The following is a 20337-nucleotide window of genomic DNA, read 5'->3' as shown; positions in this document are numbered from 1 at the left end:
AAATTTTAATTATTTTGATTCGGTTTGATTTTAATAAAAAAATTAAAAAAAATTAAACAAAACTGATTAGTGATAATACTATATTATTTTCAATAATATATAAAGAGATTAGATCATATTAAAATTAAAATATTTTAATTAAATTTTAAAATATTAAAAATAAAGTGTAAAAAATAAAAAATTTATTAAAAATTTAAATCAAACCGAATTAAATCAGATTAGTTCAGTTCAATTCGATTTCTGATTAAAATCAATTCGATTTGATTTTTATAAATATTAAAATTTTGATTTTTGATTTATTCGATTTGATTCAATTTTGCACCGAACCGATTGAATGCTCACCCTAATTATTATCCAATTATTTTTATAAAATGAGTTAAAATGTGTTTGGTTAAAATTGAACCGAATTAAATAAATTAAATATTAATTTTAAGATTTTATAAAAATTAAATTAAATTGTGTTGGAAAAAAATCAAATCAAATTATTAATCTGTTCTAATTCAATTAGGTTTAATCGTTGAATTTTTTAATCAATTTTAATTTTAAGTGTTACTTTTAATGTTTTAAAATTAAATTAAATCGGCTCAAATTTAATTTTTTTTTTATATATAATAATAACTATTAAATAATATAAATAGGAAAAAATAATAAAATTTAAATTAAAACAATAAAAATAAAAGAAAAATTCAAAGTACATTTACCATTCAGATAAACCATTCAAAAATAACTATTCAATTGCTTTTTTTAAACCAAATTGAAATAATTAAATTTTTTTAAAATTAAAGAAAAAAAAAAGGTAAAACTGAATCAAAATTATCCCTACTTCAAAAGGGAGCCCTTTAGGAACAAGTAGCAGGAAAGGACTTGGTTTGCATCTATTCTACGTCTTTGAGGTGATTCTGAATTGTTTAACACAACAGTTCATCCAATCACACTAAATCTTGCCTTTAAAGGAACATAATCCTCGTACTTTGCCTGTTCACCACCCTAGAAAGCATTTCCTTGAAGAAAAGCATTACAAGATCAACCCTCTCTTTCTTCCTTTTTTTTTCTTCTTCAGCCCTCTGATGCAAGTAGCAACATGACCCAAATCAAGATCCTGATAGCCATGAATATAAAAATGGAGAAGTTTGGTATCTTTTCATTTGCAAAGATAGGAATGGCATCCAAAGATATAGAGCTCTATATAGATGACTTGTTTTACAAAGATTTGAAATCAAGGGAAAGAAGATGAAATTCTTATTACAGTTTCCATGCTGCTCTTGTTTCTGTTTCATCAAGTCCAAAAAGGACAAAAACAAAGACAAGGAAGGCAAAAGTGACTAACAGAAGCAATTCTGCCTGAAGCCATGATTGAGGAACTACAGTGGTTTGCTTGCTGCTCTTTTAATGTTTCATGTATATATTGTAACCAACTCTTCATGTTAATTGCTATAAAGTAAAGTCTTACAGCTTTTTCCTTTGTTTGATGATGCCTTCAATTCTGCTGTCAATTTCACTTTTGCTTGCTTTCCATGATCATCTAGGACACAATTCATCTCTTGCATTTGAATTTTCAACTGAAACCAAACCAATTTGAGAAAGAAACCTGTGGGTGATATTTCAACCATTCAGCTTTAGGATGTCTACACATGAAAATGTTTCTATCAGCAACATATGATTATATTCAGTAAATCCGGAAATGAAAGGCTAAATATATCTCTCCCTTTGCATAAATTTATAGTAAATTTATATGAAATTCGACATAATCAATAATTATAATACAACCATTATATGTAAAATAGCTGTATTATAAAATTTCTCCCATTTGTAGGCTGCTTGTTCCTTCACACGTCTAGCCATTTCTGGGTGGGTTCTATTTCTTTGGCAGCTGATGCCTGTGCTGCCTGTTACTTGCATGCACATCCGCGAGCAGCATCGTCCGTCCACTGCTTCTTCTAGGCTCTAGCCATACCACTTGAAGCCTTTTGTATTCAGATGCGTTCCTTCTTTTTCACGTATATCTTATAGAATCCATGTAAGCAATGGACCCTTTTAAACCGAGGATAGTTTTCAAACCTCATTCGCACAAGAAATGCAGGAACCTGATACCTAGGATCACAAGTAATCCTCTTAATTTTCTTCCTTCTTACATTGCAACGTTCATCATCTCTTGAAAAATCTCTTCAAAGCTCCCTACATCTAATGACTCGATAGTTCTTGACATCAACTTTCATCTCTATCCAATCAGATCAGCAAGGCACAATAAAAATTTCCACAATGTTTAATTACACAATCCATACACAGCAGGAATTTTTTGCTATGGACTTCCTTAAGCTCTTCTTTCCAACTAAATACTCTATTACACAATATATGTACACATACCCATCAACAGACATGTAAAGTTATAAACCTACATAAATGAACATTGAAGGCCTATTGTATGCTAAAAAAATAAAGCCTACCAAGCTTTTATGCATGAGGGTCCAATGAAAGATATGCAGCCATACGCGAAATGCTCGTATTCTATGGTTATATGAAAATTTTCAACTTCCCATATATGTAGGACCTCTCAAGGTTGGATCTTTCTGGAGAAGCCATTCTTTCTCCTTGAGATAGTGCAAAAGTGGCTCAGGTTCATTCACAGCACCACACCCATAAGGGCTTGGTCTTTGATAACCAGGATAGAGCTTGTCCCTTCTGTGGTCAACATTGCCATAAACAGGAGAAAAACCTGAATGTGATGGTGGGATCTCTTCATAACTCAATGGATTAGCAGCCAAAGGAGCTCCAAATTGAGCAAAAAGACCAGAACTGGACCTATCATGACCATAGAAGTTTTCAGTGTTCATAGCAGCATAAGAATGCACTGGCCATGTTTGACTTGTGGTCCGCTGAAGAATTTGATTTTCTCTGTACTGGCGAAGCCATTCGGATGAAGTCATTCGATGCGTTGGTGGATATCCGTCCACTAAACCAGGGATACCAAGACCATAATCAATTGGCTGATGAGAACCTGTCCAATTTGAATAGTCGCTCACTTGTGATGCATCAAAGAAATTGTTTGTTCTGTTGATGTTTCCTAAGCCGTTGTAGTCAGAGAAGGTAGACTGAATGCCATTAAACCAAATAGAGTCATCAGGCAAGAATGGAGCAGAAGGCAATGGAGCTGAATAAGCAGGAGAAGAGCTATGCATTGTCACAGCTTCATGCCCTAAACTAATGACAGAATTCTCAGCATCATCAATGGAGAGATCATCAAGGGATGCAGATGCTACTTCCTCAATAGGCATCATTTTTTTCATCTCTCTCTTCCCTTTCACTCCATCATTGCTCAAACTACTTCTATTGAAGACCCAAGCATTGAGTGAGGGTGGCCCGGCAGAGATGGAGTTGCTGAAAGAAAGAGGCCCAGAAGAAGATATAGAGGATTCTGAAAATGGGAATGGTGCTGCATCCCTTACATGAGGGTCCGGATGTTGCGATGGGGGGTTGTGCCTGAAATTAGTAAGATCTGAATGGAATGCCAACGATTCACCCTGGACCTGGTTCTGTGCTATTAGCAATGATGTTGCACGTCGCAAGCAATCATCACCAGGCACCATCTGGTCCACTGTATCTTCCAGACTCGTTTGACCATTACCTGCAATAGCACTATAAAGTGGTGCAGAATTGTATCTTGTGAGAGGCTTGAAGAGAATGACTTCTTCCTCCTCTATGGCAACAGACTTGCTAATTGCATGAGAGTTAGTTGGTTTCTCCTCAATCTTCTCAGTTTCCTGTGTCATTTTGTGAATATGCTGATCAGACACTTTCACTTCCACAGTACCACAGGACTCCACCTTTTCTGTTTCTTTCTTGTTTGCAAATTTATTCGACTCAGGTAAATAAAATTTTCTTCCAGATTTATCATAGCAGATCCACTTCTGATTGCTACTTGATCTTCCTGCAATCTTAATTGCAGCATTAATAATGCGCTGAGCACGACATTCAGTTCCAAACACATAACTGTCTGCATGTCCCCAGTGACTTGAAAAATCTAACAGCGCATGCGAACAAGCCAATGGTGCAAAGCCCCTCAGCTCATAGTCTTCCCAAAGAGCGATGCTGCCTGGAGGCTCGACTTCACCCTTGTTAATATCAAATTGCTTCAGAAGTTCAAGGTAAACGCAAAAAAAATAAGATATAGCACATGTACTTTTTTCATCAGATCCATATGTTTCTGCTTCATCAACAATGCTCGCCAGCCACTCTGAAAACACAAGTAAAGCTGGTAAAAGGGGACAAGAGTCCAAGTCATTTGCCTTCAAGCATCTTTCAGCAAGGCGTCCCATGAAAATGAATGTAGCAGTGAATGCCTCTCGAGCCAACTCAAACTGTTGTATATCATTCTTGTTCTTTGAATCTCTTGTTTCTTGGCTCCTCCTTAGATTTTCAATGACAAAAATAAACACAGAGACAACTTGAAGATTTCGAAAGGGACCACTCCTAGCTGAATCCATACGCTGATAGGATTCCATTGCAGCTTTTAATTGTACATCATCTAGTGCCATCAACACATCCAGCTCCTTTATAGTAGATGCAAAAGTAAAAGGGAAGTCCTCCAAACTGCCTCACATTAAAAAGCAGCAGAAAGACCAAAGTTTGAGTATAAAATTAGTTGAAAATTTTAAGATGTAAAATTATTGCATAGAAAAGCACAAGTATTGACAACATTACAGGCTTTGATCTTTGGCAAGGAAAAAAAGAGCTGACAATCTAACTACACAAAGTTGAAAGGAATCTGCTTAAGTCAATGGTTAATTTTCATACTTTATTTTTAAACAAAATCCATGCCAGGCAGCTACCATTCATGAGGCAGAGATTCTCCATGGACTCACACTCAAGGTTGGATAAAGTTGCCATCTGTACTAAAAAGAAAATCTTAACCAGAAATATGGCAACTTCTTCAGAAGAAAGTTTGTCAAATCTTGCTACAGCTCATGAACCATCCAGAAAGGTAATATTACCTACAGTTTGCTGGCTAACAGCCTGACAAGTTTTTTTTTTTTTTTTTTTTTTTTTTTTTGCTAACTAAAAATTAATGCTTTGTTTTCAGATAAATGCAAAACACCATAAGAAACTTTACAAATTTCTAATGAATCCACCATTACAGATTAGATCTCTGAAGCTCCATGCCAGTTTGAACATTTAGTTTCACCTAAGGTATAACACTATCAAAGGTAACTACATGCTAATGCAGGAAAGACTACTACTATATCGGGCTTTGTGCTAACAGGGTGGGAAAAAAAATATTGCAGAAACAAAAAGGCATTGTTGCCAATTCTACAAATAAAAGAACTTAAGAAATCACAACTTACAATTACATATTTGAATCTAGAAAAAAAAAACTGGTTTTTCCAAAGAAAAATGTGCTTCAAGTGGTACCTGGATTTTATGAAGAAGAAACTTATTGTTCTAATGAAAAGAAGCCATAAATGCGTCCCCCTCGAGTCTTCATCCTGTGCTTGTACCATCTTGCAATTTGATGGACCATTAGTTGATTGATATTTGGTCTGGATAGTACTTTCAAAGGGATTTAAGAAGTCAAAGTGGGCATCAGAAGAAAGGAAAGTTAAATGAGATGACCTGTTCTGCAAGATCATAAAGAGCAATCGAGTATTAAACATCAACTCATAGATGATATAATTTATAAGAGGAAGAAGAAATTGCATCTTACTCTTTCAAACAACAAAATAAGGTTATTCCATGCATCCGGGAAAGGCTCCCTAACAGCCAAACTTCTTATGCAGTGGTACAGCGCTAGGAACTCGTCACCAACATATGTTGCCAACACTGCCAACTATAATGAAAATACTTGAGTAAAGATACAAATGAAACCACGAGCATAACTTTGGCAGGCATACAAAAAATTCGAACCGCTATGAATTTCTCAAGATCATGCACAGATCTGAAGTAAATATACAAGAGAAATCGTGATAAGCAAGTAGCCTAAAAGTACCTGATTTTGGGGATTTCCACTATGTGGCCAAATCTTTGTAGCTTCCAAGTAATGTGTGACTGCAACTGACCAGTTCTGATTCTGTATGTCCGACTTTTCACATTGCTCTCTATATCTAGCAAGATCCCCAAGACAAACTAGAAATCTATGGCACAAGAATTGCAGTTTCTGCATTTTCTTCGGTTCAACAGAAGAAAGTTTTCCACCACTTCTATGGAACAAAAAGTCTTCCGGGAGCCCATAGTATCTTTTGATTTTTATGATCAAGTTCTGATAAAATCTAGTTGCTTCTGATAGAAATAACTTAAACCCCTCTACATGATTGTCATCACTTCTCTTTGCAGCAGCTACACATTGCATTGCCACAGATTTGATAGCCTCTTCATTACCAGAGCTTTTCTTGATTCTTTTACGAAATTCATCAATATGCCTATAGTGAAGCTTCCACAAAGAATATTCGACATCTTGAAGTTCAGCCACTTCAAGGTCATTAAGGATGGTTTTCTCATAACTAGAGCAAATCTTTTTGTACACAACTTGAACATCAGGGTGCAATATACCCTTTGCATGGATCAATGCCAACAACTGTTTCTCTTCCTTAGAAACCTAAAACCACCACAATTTAAGAATCAATAATTTAACTTGAAAGAACAAGAATTGCTTTGTGAAGGATGAAGTATCCCATGAAAAAGAAAAGGCAGAAATTTCACCTCAACAAGAAGACTTGGTTTTTCTTTTTGATCCTTAGGTGGAATAGGTGAATTAGTATCCATGATTCAAGTTGGAAAACCTATCTGACCTGCCAGAAAAATGTAAATCAACCACTAAATGGCGATTCAACATGTTTAATAAAAACGAGAGGCAATCTAACCCGTGTATACAACAAGACATCAAAGAGTGAGTAGTTCTAGTACACATCAAAGTTAATTAATCACGGGAACGAAATAGGAGTGATTTTGATAGCATTCAATAGCATCATATATCATCAATGCATCCCTTACAGAGATTTGCTACAGTAGGAAAAAAGAAGAAGAATAGAGAAAGAGACACAGAGAGAGAGATTCACTGCCAGAAAAGTAACAAGAATTCTCACCAGCAACCACCAACCACCAACCACCAACAGGGACTCATACAGAATCCTAAGCATATATCTTTACTAAAAGAGAATAGTTTTTTCCTTAAAAGCATTTGAATTCCTTTAAAACATGAAGAACATCAAGCATCCCATAACCGACACTCAATTTTTTTTTTTTAAAGAACTGGCAGGGCATATTATCCACAAGCATTAGAATATCAAGGAAATAATAAATTTCAAATTTATTAACAGGAAGATTGGCATAAAAAATCAAATTTGTAATTTTTTTAGCACACAACAGAATCAACTCACCCATAAGATGATCATCATCTACACTTTAGAAAGCTGAAAGAAGTCTTATACGAAATCCAAAAGTGAGAATTGTTCAACTCAATATGCCCACAAGCCAAAGGCTTCAGGTAATCAATCAATTAAATCAAATAAAAAAAATATCTTTATCACCTGAAAACGTTTCTGAGAAGCAAACTGCTAGAGAATTATATAGAAAAATCCCAACAAAATAAGACAAACTAACAGTGAAAACCACGAGAGCAACAGTGAAAGAAACCCACATCAAATTAAGCAACATGGAAAGCTCCAAGCAAAGATTAGTTAACATTTGAGGATCATAACGATAATCAAAAGAAATAAAGAAAATCCAGGAAAATATAAAAAGAAAAAGAAAAAAAGAAGAAAGAAAGAGAGAAAAGGGAGGTACCTGAAGATCATACAGAGTCAAGAAGTATCAAGAGTAAAGCTCCATCAAAGTTAGTAAGTTGCAGACAAAGTTTGAAGCTGAAATTGAGACCAAAACCATCAAGCAAAAGCACGGGAACGATAGAAAGCGAGAGGAACGCGGGGATTGGGAGAAGCAAGAAGCGTTTAGCCACCTGTACTGCTCTGTCGGGAAACAGACAAAGGAAACGGTGGATGATTATGAGATTTTTTATTAAAATAATTATAATTCTTTTTTCTACTAATTACTGAAATTCGCCGAAAAAAAAAAAGAAAGAAAGACAAAAACTCTCTCAAAAAAGGTGAATTTTGATTCAATTCTATTTATGTAGTATGGCAAGGTTTTTTTGAATGTGAAACTGATCGGTGAACAATGCGGGGCTCTCACTTTATTGAATATGAAATTAATTTTGTTATTATAGATAGAGATAATTTGAAATTCAGATAGAGATAAAATTTAGATAGAATTTAACTGTGTATAACTAAATTTAGCCTCTACTTTCTGTTTTTTCTCCAACATCTCTCTTTTTTTTTTATTTTCAATGCCGTATCCCATCATTTGAGATTGTAAGTACTTAGATTTTTTCTTATTTCTTGTAAGATGGCAAAAAATAAAATTTAATTTAATTTTTTAAATATATTTTATAATAGAAACTCTTTATTTACAACATAAACTCTTTATCCATTTAAAAAGATTCTATTTACAGACATCTAAATCAATAAGTTAAGTATATATCATAATCTATATTATTAATAAATATGTATGACGATCTATATCTATGAATTGAATTAAGTTGTAGAACAGATACTCATACACAATAAAATAAATATTCGTACACAATATAAAAAATCAGATTTGAACCGGTGACACTAGAGTTCTCTAATTAACCAATTGAGCTATCCCGCCTTTCTGGTATGGGTCCAATTCTAGGTGCATAGGATCCAATAACCCTACTGACCCATCCAATCGAGTAAGCCTTATTTCAAATTTTGACGCCTCGAACCACGACACCTCGAACCATGACCGTGCTCCGGTGTGATGGGTTGTCATGAGATTCTTTTCTACCCCTCTCTTATGGACTTAAAAAAAATCAAAGTATTTGAGATTTAACTGTTATCAAGGGCTCCAGATCAGCCCAACCTACTTCAACCATGGAAGGAGATGTGTGCTAATGGACCAATATGTATAATGGCTATGATAGGTTTTTATCCGACTCATCTGCAAGAGTTTTCGACTGCCGGTTTGGATACCTGAATCAGATAAGATTAATTAAGGTTTTTTTATTAATTTATAATTTATTTAGTTTATTTTATTTAATTTAGATTGGTTGTCTAATTTTTGGGTCGTCAGCTAAATTTTTATCCTTTGTACTTTGCCATTAGAAAATGCAAATTCATATTTGCATCGCTCAAAAAAATAGTTAAAAAGTTTAATTAAATATTTTTTATTCCATTTTTGTCGTAATTATTTTTTATTCATAAAATATGCAAGATAAAGTTATATATTATATTTCCCATTTAGAATCAGTAATTTTATAAAATTCTAATTTAATTAATTTTTTTTGTTAATTTTTTTACTGAAATTTTTTAACTTTAAAAATTCATTTTAAAAGAGATTAGAATTATAAATCATTTTTTTAATAATTTATTTCAAATTTTTTTATATAAAATGAACCGTTTCAAATAAAATCAATATGTTTTAATTAAAATTCTAAAAGTTATATTAATATTTTTTTATATTTTTAAAATTCTTTTAAAAAGTGAAAGTCATTGAAATGTAAATTATTGATTTTTATTTTTGAATTAGTTATTTAAATTGATGGAATTAAAATTAATTTAAAATTTTAATTTAATTTTATATTTTTTTAATTCAATTTAATTTTAATTTTTAAAATTTTTAATTAATTGAATTCAATTCGATTTAAAAATAATAATAAAAAGCGAACTGAATTAATTAATTACTAATATTATATTATTTTAATAATATAAAAAAAATTAAGTACTAAATAAAATTAAAATATTTTAATTAAATTATAAAATATTTAAAATTAAAGTATAAAAAAATAAAATATCCATTAAAACTCAATTAATCAAATCAAATTGAATTAAATTAATTTAATTAAAATCAATTTTATTATTAATTTAATTTAATTTTTATAAATATTTAAATATTCAAATCAAAACGGTGGTGGGTCGTTGAGCAGTGATGTTACCATCAAATGCTAACAGAAGTCGTTGCATGTGCCTAATTTAACTGTTCGTAGACAAGGACGGATGGATGAATCTTTTTTCTTCAGATTTAATTTTTAGTCAAAAGAAAAAGTTAAATTTATTAAAAAATATATAATAATTTTTTAAAATTTATTTTTAAATTATTATTAAAATATTAAATAAATCTAAAAATACTAAATAGATCGAATAAAATGTGCTTCACATTCTAAGACTTTCTTTAATATTTTAATGGCAGTTGGGAAATAAATTTATATGAAAAAATAAAATTTAATATTTTTATATCTTAAAAATTTGATATTTTAATAATAATTTAAAAATAAATTTAAATTCAAATTGCTTTGAAAGTTTTCTTTATCACTATAATTTTTTATATGTTAACTGTAAAATAATCATTTGAGTACTCAAAATAATGTTTTTTCTTTGAAAATTAAGAATTAATTAACAAAGCAATACATATGCAATAATAAAAAAAATAACGAAAAAAAGAAAGAAAATTCTCAATTTTATGGAATTAGGGATTAAAATAATTTTTCTTATATTTTATTTTCACTTAAAGTGAGCATTCGGTCGGTTCGATTCAAAATCAAACCGAATTGAATAAATTAAAAATCAAAATTTTAGTATTTATAAAAATCGAACCAAATCGATTTTGATCAGAAACCGAATCGGTCTGATTCAATTCAATTTGATCAGTTTCGATTTTTAATAATCTTTTTATCTTTTACATTTTATTTTTAATATTTTAAAATTTGTTTTTTTTGCAGATTGTGATCCCCTCACATTTCATGATGCTATTAAAGATTCAAAATGGCAACATGCTATGGATGAGGAGATAAAATCAATAGAGAAAAACAACACTTGGGATTTGGTAGAGCTTCCGAAAGGGCAAAAGTCCATTGGGGTGAAATGGATTTATAAAACAAAGTTGAACAAAGATGGTGGAGTTGACAAATATAAAGCTCGCCTTGTCGTGAAGGGATACAATCAAGAATTTGGAGTTGATTACAAGGAGGTGTTTGCTCCTGTTGCAAGGCTTGACACAATTCGGCTAGTCTTAGCCATGGCTGCTCAAAACTTTTGGTTCATTTATCAATTAGATGTGAAGTCCGCTTTCTTACACGGCGAATTGAAAGAAGAGGTATATGTCGATCAACCTCTTAGGTATGTGCGGAAAGGCGAGGAGGACAAGGTATATAAACTCAAAAAGGCTTTATACGGTCTAAAGCAGGCACCTAGAGCCTGGTATAGCCGTATAGACTCTTATTTGGCGAAAGAAGGTTTTCATAAATGTCCTCATGAACACACTCTGTTTTTAAAGCTAGAAAATGGAAAAATGCTCATTTTGTGTCTTTATGTTGATGACCTTATTTATACCGGGAATGATGAAGGAATGGTTGAAGATTTTAAACGGAAAATGATGAATGAATTTGAAATGTCTGATTTGGGGTTAATGCATTTTTTCCTTGATATTGAAGTTAAGCAGTCATCTGTTGGTATTTTTATTTCACAAAAAAAATATGTTCTTGAGATTTTGGACAGGTTCAAAATGAAGGATTGCAACGCAGTTTTTACCCCGTTGAATGTGGCTTGAAGTTGAGGAGAAATGATGAAGGGAAAAAAAAATAAATGCAACTCTTTACAAGCAAATGGTAGGGAGTCTAATGTATTTAACCTCAACAAGACCTGACATCATGCATGGTGTTAGTCTGATAAGTCGCTATATGGAGAACCCGACTGAATCACATTTGTTAGCGGCAAAAAGAATTCTCCGTTATTTGAGAGGAACGGTTGATTTTGGAATTTTTTATAAAAGGGGAGTAAAAGAAAATTTGTTTGGCTTTTGTGATAGCAATTATGCAGGAGATGTTGATGATCGAAAAAGTACATCGGGTTTTGTTTTTATAATGAGTTCAGGAGCTATTTTGTGGTCTTCAAAGAAACAACAAATTGTTACTTTGTCCACCACAGAAGCTGAATTCATTTCAGCAGCAACATGTTCTTGTCAAGTCATTTGGTTGAGAAGGTTGCTAGAGATGCTTCAATGCCAGCAGCAAGGTCCAACAAAAGTGTTCTGTGATAATGTTTCAGCTATCAAGATTTCAAAAAACCATGTTCTGCACGGCAGGAGCAAACATATAGATGTTCGTTACCATTTTTTGCGTGATCTCTGCAATGATGGTACAGTTGATTTATTATTTTGCAAGAGTGAAGATCAAGTAGTTGACATTATGACAAAGCCACTTAAGCAAGCAGCATTTGTGAAGTTGAGAGGACTTCTAGGAGTGTGTTCAGTTGATCAAACTTTCACTTAAACTGGATGTTTGCAAACATTAGTTTAAGGGAGGGTTTGTTGAATAATGAGTCAAAATTCAGTTAGAATATGTCCTAGTTTGTAGGGATTTATTCATTTATTTTCTGCACATCTGATTATGCAGTAGTACTTAGTAGTGCTCCTTTTATTTCTCTGATTTAGTTGTTTTGTTTGCCTATTTAAAGGCTATTTCTCATTCAATAATATAATCAGTTTTCTATATCAATTCTCTTAGTTTTTCACTCTATGCTAAGTTCTTAACACTACTGAACTTTAAAAGCACGGAAGTTGTTATGTCTCATTAATAGGAGACAGGCACGCCTCCTATTGATGGGACAGGCCTACAGAAATTCCACTACACTTTTAAAGCACTATAGAATTTTTGTTACTTTTGCATATTACCCCACTTTAGAAGTGCCATAAAAATTAATTTTTTTAAACAAAATAATTAGTTTACTGCGTTTTATACATATTAAAAAAAACAAAAAGCTACCACGCTTTTGAAGTGCATTAAGCTTTATCGCACTTCAAAAGTGCGGTAGAGAGTGAATTAGTATTTTCCGGATCAGGATTTAAGAAATAATTTTTTATTTTGTCTTGAAAAGGCAAAAAGCCCAAGATGCTAGCTTGATTTTTTTTTTCTTTCTCTCTTTTTCTTTTCCTAGAGGATAAAGTTCATTCATGAGAAATGGTCTTTAGAAATGGAACCGAAGCCTAATACATAAATAAAATCATAAATACAACTCAAAAAAGAGATGTAGCCCAAGATCATTACTTAAATCAACCGAACACAAAAGGCTCGCTAAACAAAAAAAAACCCTAAAAATAACTATCAATTTGAATCCACCAACTCGATGATTTCTCCACCCATAGTGCTGCAACACGCATGGATGGGAAGATGCTTAGGGCCATTAGAGAGAATTTAATTGTTGAAGTATCGATGTACATTTTATGTCGACTAAAAGAGGAAGGAGTCTTAGGTTTCGAGATTTTAAATTCTTTAATCAGACCTTGTTAGCAAAGCAAGACCGGCCCATTTTATAATATTCAGAATCTTTACGGACTAGTATGTTGAAATCTAGATATTACTTCCAAAATTCTTTTTTAATGCTTATTCTGATTCCCTTCCGAGCTATACTTGGCGGAGCATTTTGTTTGGTCGATATATATTATTGCAGGACTCATGTTGGCAAAACGAGGATGGCACTACTATAAAATTATGGACTGATCCTTGGATACTTCAACCAATCACTATTTGAGTCATCACTCGTCCCAATACAGTCCCGTTGGATGCTACAATATCTACCTTAATTGATGGTCCTAACAAATGTAGAATTGAGATTTGGTGGTGCATGTATTTACTATCGGTTCCTTTTTTAGAGTCCAGACTGTTGGGTGTGGCATTATGAGCGACATGAAAACTATGCTGTTAAGAGTGGATATCGCTTGGCATTCTCTCGTAAGCTAGATGCTACTCACACTAACACAACTTATTCTAGCTCTGCCTGTTCATGTACGTGGCAAAAGTTACAGTCTCGTTGGATGCTACAGTATCTACCTTAATTGATGGTCCTAACAGATGTAGAATTGGGATTTGGTGGCGCATGTATTTACTATCTGTTGATGTATAAAGATTTCAACTTATCCCTTTAGGCCTTTTTAAGAGTCCAGATTGTTGGATGTGACATTATGAGCGACATGAAAACTATGCTGTTAAGAGTGGATATCGCTTGACATTCTCTCGTAAGCTAGATGCTACTCACACTAACACAACTTATTCTAGCTCTGCCTGTGCAGGTACACAGCAAAAGTTATGGAAATTGGTTGTTCCATCAAAAGTCCTTCAATTTCTTTGGTGGATGGTGCTTAATATCCTCCCAATACGAGCTACTTTGCATCAGCGACTTTCATCTATTCCTTTACACCGTTTGTTGTATCCTTCACTAGAGTTAGCGGTATATCTATACAGTGATTTTCCTTTTAAATAGGAGATATGGTCTAACTCATCTTTGAACTCGGGTGTTATGTCACAAGAATTGCTTTTAAACAATGGTGGATGGGACTTTGTGACAAATGATCATTAGAAGATTTGAAAACCATAACTTGTGTTGTTATCAAATATGGAGCCGTTATAAAATATTCTTTGAAGGGAAGGTGTGGAATGGGCAGGATATTTGGACAAAATCTAAAGGGATGCTTACCGCATTTCGAATGGTTCATTCATGAAACTATGGATGTTACTGATCTAGTTCTCCAATCTCTTTACCGATGGCTTCCTCCTCCTCTTGGAGTTCTCAAAATGAATGTTGAAGCTGGTCTGGTAGGAGAAGGATCAGTGGGTTTTGGAGTTATTTTTGGAGTTGCACATGAACAAGTTATGGCTTGTGCTTCAACATGTGTTGCGGGTACTTGGAATACGACTATTTCTGAAAATAAGGTCATGACTTTTGAATTGAAATTAACCTCTGTTCTGAGCTTTAATCGGTTGATTGCAGAATCTAATCATAAGATTTGTATTGATTTATTGTTAACTACTGATTGTTTTGGTAATGGGCTTGGGTTGAGCATACAAGATTGTTTACAATTGTCTTCTCACTTTCTAGCATGTTTGTGGTTGCACATGCTTTAGCACAACTCATGATCAATATGAGCTGGAAGTTGCACAGAAATAGACTAATATAATGTTTGGATGGAAGAGATTCTTGTTGCTTTAGAATCTTTACTCGCTCATGATGTAAACGTTGCTTGATTTTTCCTAATGAAAATATTAAAAATACTTTTTATTAAGAAAAATAGCGTACATTATATTTTAAAATATTTAATGATAAAATTTTTACTACTAAATAAAATTAATTCATCCTTACAATATATTATTTTATCTGACAAGTTAAATTTATAAAACATTTATTTTTTAATATTATTTTTTTATTATTTTAAAAATTTTAACGTCTTAATTTTATTTATAATAATTAAAAGTTTAATACTATTAAAAATAAATATTAAAATAAATAAGTACTAAATTTTTAATTGTGAATAAAACTTTATAAATAATATTATTTTATTATAATAAAAAATTATAAATAAAATAAATGGTAATAAAAAATTGTTATATCTTTCAAATTATAAATAATTAAATTTAAAATTAAATATTTGATGTAAAATAAAAATAAAAAATTATTAAGTTTACTAAAATAAAGTAAATAATTAATAGATTATTTATTTTATCTATATTTCATTTTATAATTATTTTATAATAATTTTTTTAATATATATATATATATATATATATATATATATATATATATATATATATATATATAGATATATATATATATAATAACTTTATTATATAATAAGCATTATTAAAATTTTATATATTATAGGTAGATAAAATTACATATAAATTATGGATATAGTTAATTATAATCTGAAAAATATTTAATATTTTCATAAGATATATAATTATTTAAATATAAAAATAAATACTTAATTAATATAATTTTTTTTTGAAAGCATAATATAAAATTTAGATGTATTATTTAATTAATATGATAATATTTTAGAAAGTAAATTATTTCAAGTTAAGAAGAAAAGAAAAAGTTAACTACAAGTATTAGTTCATTGATCAAATGTTCAGGGGCTAAATTATAACAATTTTAAAGAAATAAGGACTTTTGTGGTTTTTAACATACCGTTAGAGAATAATTTGTACGTGGGGGAAAATTTTCAAGTGAGCCCAGTCTTGACCAATATAATGGATCAACGCCATGGGCTGGGCATATGCTAGAAAATTTCAGTGGGACTACCTTACCATATATTAATTGAATTAATAAAATATCAATAATTATTAATTTTTTTGTGCCAAGTGGCTAAATTTTATTGGATTTTGAGTCTATTTTTTCCCAGAAGTCCGACGATCATCTACCTAAACAATTTTATTTTAAAATAAATAAAAATTTTACTATGATTTTACAAAATCAAATGAATTATAAGAGATAATAAAAAAAATAAATAAATTATTTTAAATAATAAATGGTGTTGAAAACTTTAATTGATAAGTGGTAGATTATGATTTCAAGGCATATGGAAGCCGATTGAGCGCTGCCGGTGCTCCTCCTCGCTTCTGGGGACTGGTTTTTATGGGCTAAAGCCTGAGGTTGCTCTAGTTTTTTTGATAGGTTGCAGGAGGTTTTGTCTTAGACAAGTGTTCTTCTCTGTGGAAGTCTTTTGATCGCCCTAGATCAGAGTTGCCGGTGAAGATTGTGCTTGTTTCTCTTTTATATTTTTGCTTTTGTCTCAGTTGGCATCTAGGGTTTGTTGGGAGGAAGAAGATGTTTTGATTTTAGTTTATTTCCTTTAGGCTTATACTACTCTTTCAATGAAAAATTATCGATCTTTTTTTTTAAAAAATTCATCTCATATCATAACCTTGTCGATAATATAAATAAAATTTCAATTTCCAATTAAAAAAACAGAAGAGGGTATATTTTTTTTTCTTGTTCTAGCTTTTAAGTAGTGGGAATAAATGCATGCTTGAAATATTTCCAAGTGAAACTCTATGGTATGTGTATAGGGTGGGTGTCTCTTAGCCAAGGAATTTTCTTCTTGTGAATTTTCTTTACACATTGCATTTATTTATTGACAACCATTCTCCGCCTATATCCTTTATCTTCATATTAATTTAGTCAGCTTTGTTTGATTTGGTTCTCTTATACATTAAATTTGACCATTAAATATCATAAAAAATCTAAAATACCCTCAATCAGAAAGACTAATTAATTTATATTTTTATAAAATTAAAATGAAATTTTTTATACTAGTCACTATATATAATAAAATACTTAATATCTAAAATTAACGAAGGATTAGATTAATAAATTTTTTTATACTATAAAACTAAATAATTTTTTTTTCCGGCTCGATTAAAGTGGCCCACGAACATAAATGCAGTCAATCGCACAGAAACAAACAAGCTAAGACAAAAACAAAACATGAACACCCACAGTCCTACACCATGTTTTCTGGCTTCTCCACTTTTTCATTCTTTGAATTCTTGCCTTTCATCATCACAACTCTCACTTTCCCCACCATTTGCAGCACAGTTGTGGTCTCCTCTCCAAGTCAAAAAGCAGACTTAAAATCAAGTGGTTGATACACTACCAATTCAAAGTATCCTCCCAACCCAGGAAACTTAATGTTGCTCATTCCTTTCTCTATCTTTCCCAACTGTTCTTCCCCAACTGGGTCCCAATAAAAAAATTAAAAAAAAAAAAAAAAAAAAATCTCCTGTGGCTGAAATTGATCCAATCTTTTCATTAAACCCATATGTTTATGGACTTCCTTAACACCCCCGTCACTCTAATGCAAATAAATGAGCAAGCACCAACTATATTTGCTAAGCCAAGCTTATCATAAGAAATTTTCAAGATGGCAATTTTCAGAGGGACCCATAAAGAATCCAATGGTGAATAGGGGAGTTCTTTTTCCACAATGATCTAATATCAGTAGATATAAAGTCTAACATCCATGTGGGTAGACTAGAAATTTTTCTTTAATACCACACTTGTACAAAGTGGGAACGTGAGACTTTTAAAAAAAAAAAATTAAAAAAAGAGAGAGAGAACAGGATGCTTCCAATATAAGCACATAGAAATGGCATATTTTCCCTGTGGTTGCAGGGTCTAAGATTCCTTGCCCATTTATCTACTCTTTCCATGACAGCTAAGCCCAAAGTTGCTTTTGCCATTTTGTACAAGCTTTCCCCCATTAGCCACTCCCCTCTCATTTCTGCCCATCCCTTCATATAAACTTCTCCCTTCCAATTAATGACTTTATTATATATAAAAATTTATCAATTAAATCTCTTAATTTTAAAAAATACATTAAAATATTTTTAAAATTTTAAAAACTTTATTAATTAATTTTTTTATTAATTTTAACCGTTAAATATTTTAAAAAATTTTAAAAACTTTATTAATTAAATTTTTTATTAATTTTAAACGTTAAATATTTTAGAAAAATTTTAAATAGGCTCAATACAGAAAAATTAATTAATAAATATTTTTATAAAATTAGGTGACTAACTAATAAATTTTTTAATACTTAAATAATAATTTGAATACTTTTCATAATAACAATGGCATAAAATTAAATTCAATTGATATCAAACTACCAAATAAAATTTTAATTGTCCAATCTCATAAAATACACAGAACAATTCAAAACATAAATTGCAGAAATTTCAAATGCAAATGATAGGGATTTTCTATTAATGAAAATCTACCTTTGGTAAAAAAAAAAAAAATGTAACTAACAATAATATCTAAAATTTAAATAGCAATTAGCATTTTGCATTTATTGAAAAAAGCCATTTTCTTGAGATTTATAGCAAATTAAATTAAGATTTCCAAGTTTGACTAATTCCTACTGGATTGATTTCTCTGTTCTGGTTTTAAATTTATTTGGTCAATTTCTTACATACATAACTGCAGCAATGATAGAGTCAAAATTGTCTGTTTCTTTCTTCTTGGTCCCCCCTCCCCCTTCTAATTTTCTAACCCCTCTGCTTAATTTTCCAAGCAACCAAACACTTCTATGGAAATTATACGAACTGACAAAAAGGAAATTAATTAAGAGCAGCTAAATTATACAATTGAAGCAAAGATCCTCTCATTCTCTACAAATATCCAACATTACAATTATATCTTTCCCCTTTCTCACTTCCATCGCCATTTCCATCATCAATGCCATCAATATGTTATATAAAATTCTTACCAAAATAAAATTTTAAAAAAGGCATTTATTCAAGATGAAGGATTTGAAGAACCTGACACGCTAGGAGAAGTGACCGGGAAAAGATGCAACAACCGTGGCTCCGCTTCTCGTGGTGTAGTTGCCGGAGACGGATGGAAGTAAAAACCCTTCTCTTTGATTGCTTTCTCCTCTGCATCAGCATCTAATAAATTACCATTCACACTGTCATTGTTATGGTTTCTGTTAGGGTTATTCATGGGATTATAACAGTTACTGTAATTTGCTGCTCCAGATCGGTCAAATGGGTCAGGGATTAAGGGCGTCACTGGGCTGAGAACGAGGGCCGGAAAATCGAGGATGCTAGGAGAAAGGATCTCAGGTTTTCGAGGCGAGAACACGGAACTGGGAGGAGCGAAAATTGGGTTAAGAGGATTGATCTTAAGGTGTTTGAGGGAATTTCTCCGTTCATAGAGTTTGAACCCAGGGGATTGATTCTTCTTTGGTATGGATTTGATGGGAGGGATATTATGGGAGTGGGATTTAGGTAATAGGTCTGGTTGGGAGACTGCGGCGACGGCGGCAGTGTTGGTAGGTTTAGGGGATCCGGTCAACATTTGGACGACTTGTTTGAAGGAGGAGGTATCTGCTTGGACGAAAGTGGTTGGGTAAGGGTTAGCGGACTCGGATCTGGTGATGGGTTTGGGTGAGGGATGTGGAAGCTGATTGGTGTGGAATCCATTATTGGTAGTGGTGGTGGAGCTCCCGTTGCCGTTGCCGTTGCCGTTGCCGTTGCTGCTGCCACTGGTGCTGCTGCCGCTGCTGTGGCTGTCAGGGGAGGGAAGGAGAGACTGAGGGTTGTGATTTTCTTGGTGATTTGGTAAGATTTCCATTGATGGGTCTGATTCTCTGATGCTCTGCTACTGTAATGCTCGAGTTCTGTACAAAGAGAGAGAGAGAGAGAGAGAGGAGGATGAGAGGGACTATGTTGCTTTTCTTGCGTTTGGTAAGAAATTTTTTGGTGCGGACTGGGGGCTTTGAATTTTCCTCTCTGACCTCAATCTCCACGCTCCATTAGCGTTTGCGAACCACGCTTTACTAACCAATCTCTCACCGTTCAGTCATAAAAAATCGAAATAAATCCAATTATTAGATAAATCAATCTGAATTTAACCAATCCTACTCAGATTGATTTGGTGTAGTTAGATATTTTAATAGAATTTTTATTTTTTATCTCTTACTTTTAATTTTTTA

At 32.2% G+C, this 20337-nt stretch overlaps 2 protein-coding genes across 6 annotated transcripts; both read right to left on the bottom strand.

Annotated features, from left to right (window-relative positions):
• Positions 1–1682: 1682 nt before the first annotated feature.
• Positions 1683–7976, bottom strand: LOC110603423 (protein SMG7L). 5 transcript variants are annotated; one of them, XM_021741151.2, is made up of 8 exons: positions 7774–7976; positions 7518–7541; positions 7368–7400; positions 6691–6779; positions 5981–6586; positions 5699–5821; positions 5407–5612; positions 1683–4587 (listed from the first exon to the last, which is right to left on the bottom strand). In XM_021741151.2, exons 4-8 carry the CDS (start codon positions 6751–6753, stop codon positions 2526–2528), a joined length of 3060 nt encoding a protein of 1019 aa, XP_021596843.1. In that variant the 5' UTR covers positions 6754–6779; positions 7368–7400; positions 7518–7541; positions 7774–7976; the 3' UTR covers positions 1683–2525. The 5 variants fall into 5 exon arrangements, with proteins under 5 accessions (XP_021596843.1, XP_021596839.1, XP_043807760.1 ...); XM_021741147.2 differs by having other exon boundaries at positions 7368–7541; XM_043951825.1 differs by having other exon boundaries at positions 6691–6774; positions 7368–7541.
• A 10968-nt stretch (positions 7977–18944) lies between these two features.
• On the bottom strand, positions 18945–20099 carry LOC110602889 (VQ motif-containing protein 4). Its single transcript, XM_021740471.2, has one exon. It carries the CDS (start codon positions 19974–19976, stop codon positions 19137–19139), a length of 840 nt encoding a protein of 279 aa, XP_021596163.1. The 5' UTR covers positions 19977–20099; the 3' UTR covers positions 18945–19136.
• Between the last annotated feature and the right edge of the window lie 238 nt (positions 20100–20337).

The sequence above is a fragment of the Manihot esculenta genome, chromosome 16 (genome assembly GCF_001659605.2).
Source record: "Manihot esculenta cultivar AM560-2 chromosome 16, M.esculenta_v8, whole genome shotgun sequence".
Lineage (NCBI taxonomy): Eukaryota > Viridiplantae > Streptophyta > Magnoliopsida > Malpighiales > Euphorbiaceae > Manihot > Manihot esculenta.
Note: the sequence above shows the minus strand (reverse complement) of the source record. Positions and strands in the feature narration are given on the sequence as shown.

What these genes read in the sequence shown, in the direction of transcription:
- LOC110603423 (XM_021741147.2), bottom strand. Translation starts at nt 6,753, where the DNA reads ATGGATACTAATTCACCTATTCCACCTAAGGATCAAAAAGAAAAACCA. An exon ending in GTGGAAATCCCCAAAATCAG is followed by an intron (nt 5,822 to 5,980) that starts GTACTTTTAGGC and finishes TTTTCATTATAG; the next exon opens with TTGGCAGTGTTGGCAACATA. An exon ending in TTCTTCTTCATAAAATCCAG is followed by an intron (nt 4,588 to 5,406) that starts GTACCACTTGAA and finishes AATGTGAGGCAG; the next exon opens with TTTGGAGGACTTCCCTTTTA.
- LOC110602889 (XM_021740471.2), bottom strand. Translation starts at nt 19,976, where the DNA reads ATGGAAATCTTACCAAATCACCAAGAAAATCACAACCCTCAGTCTCTC.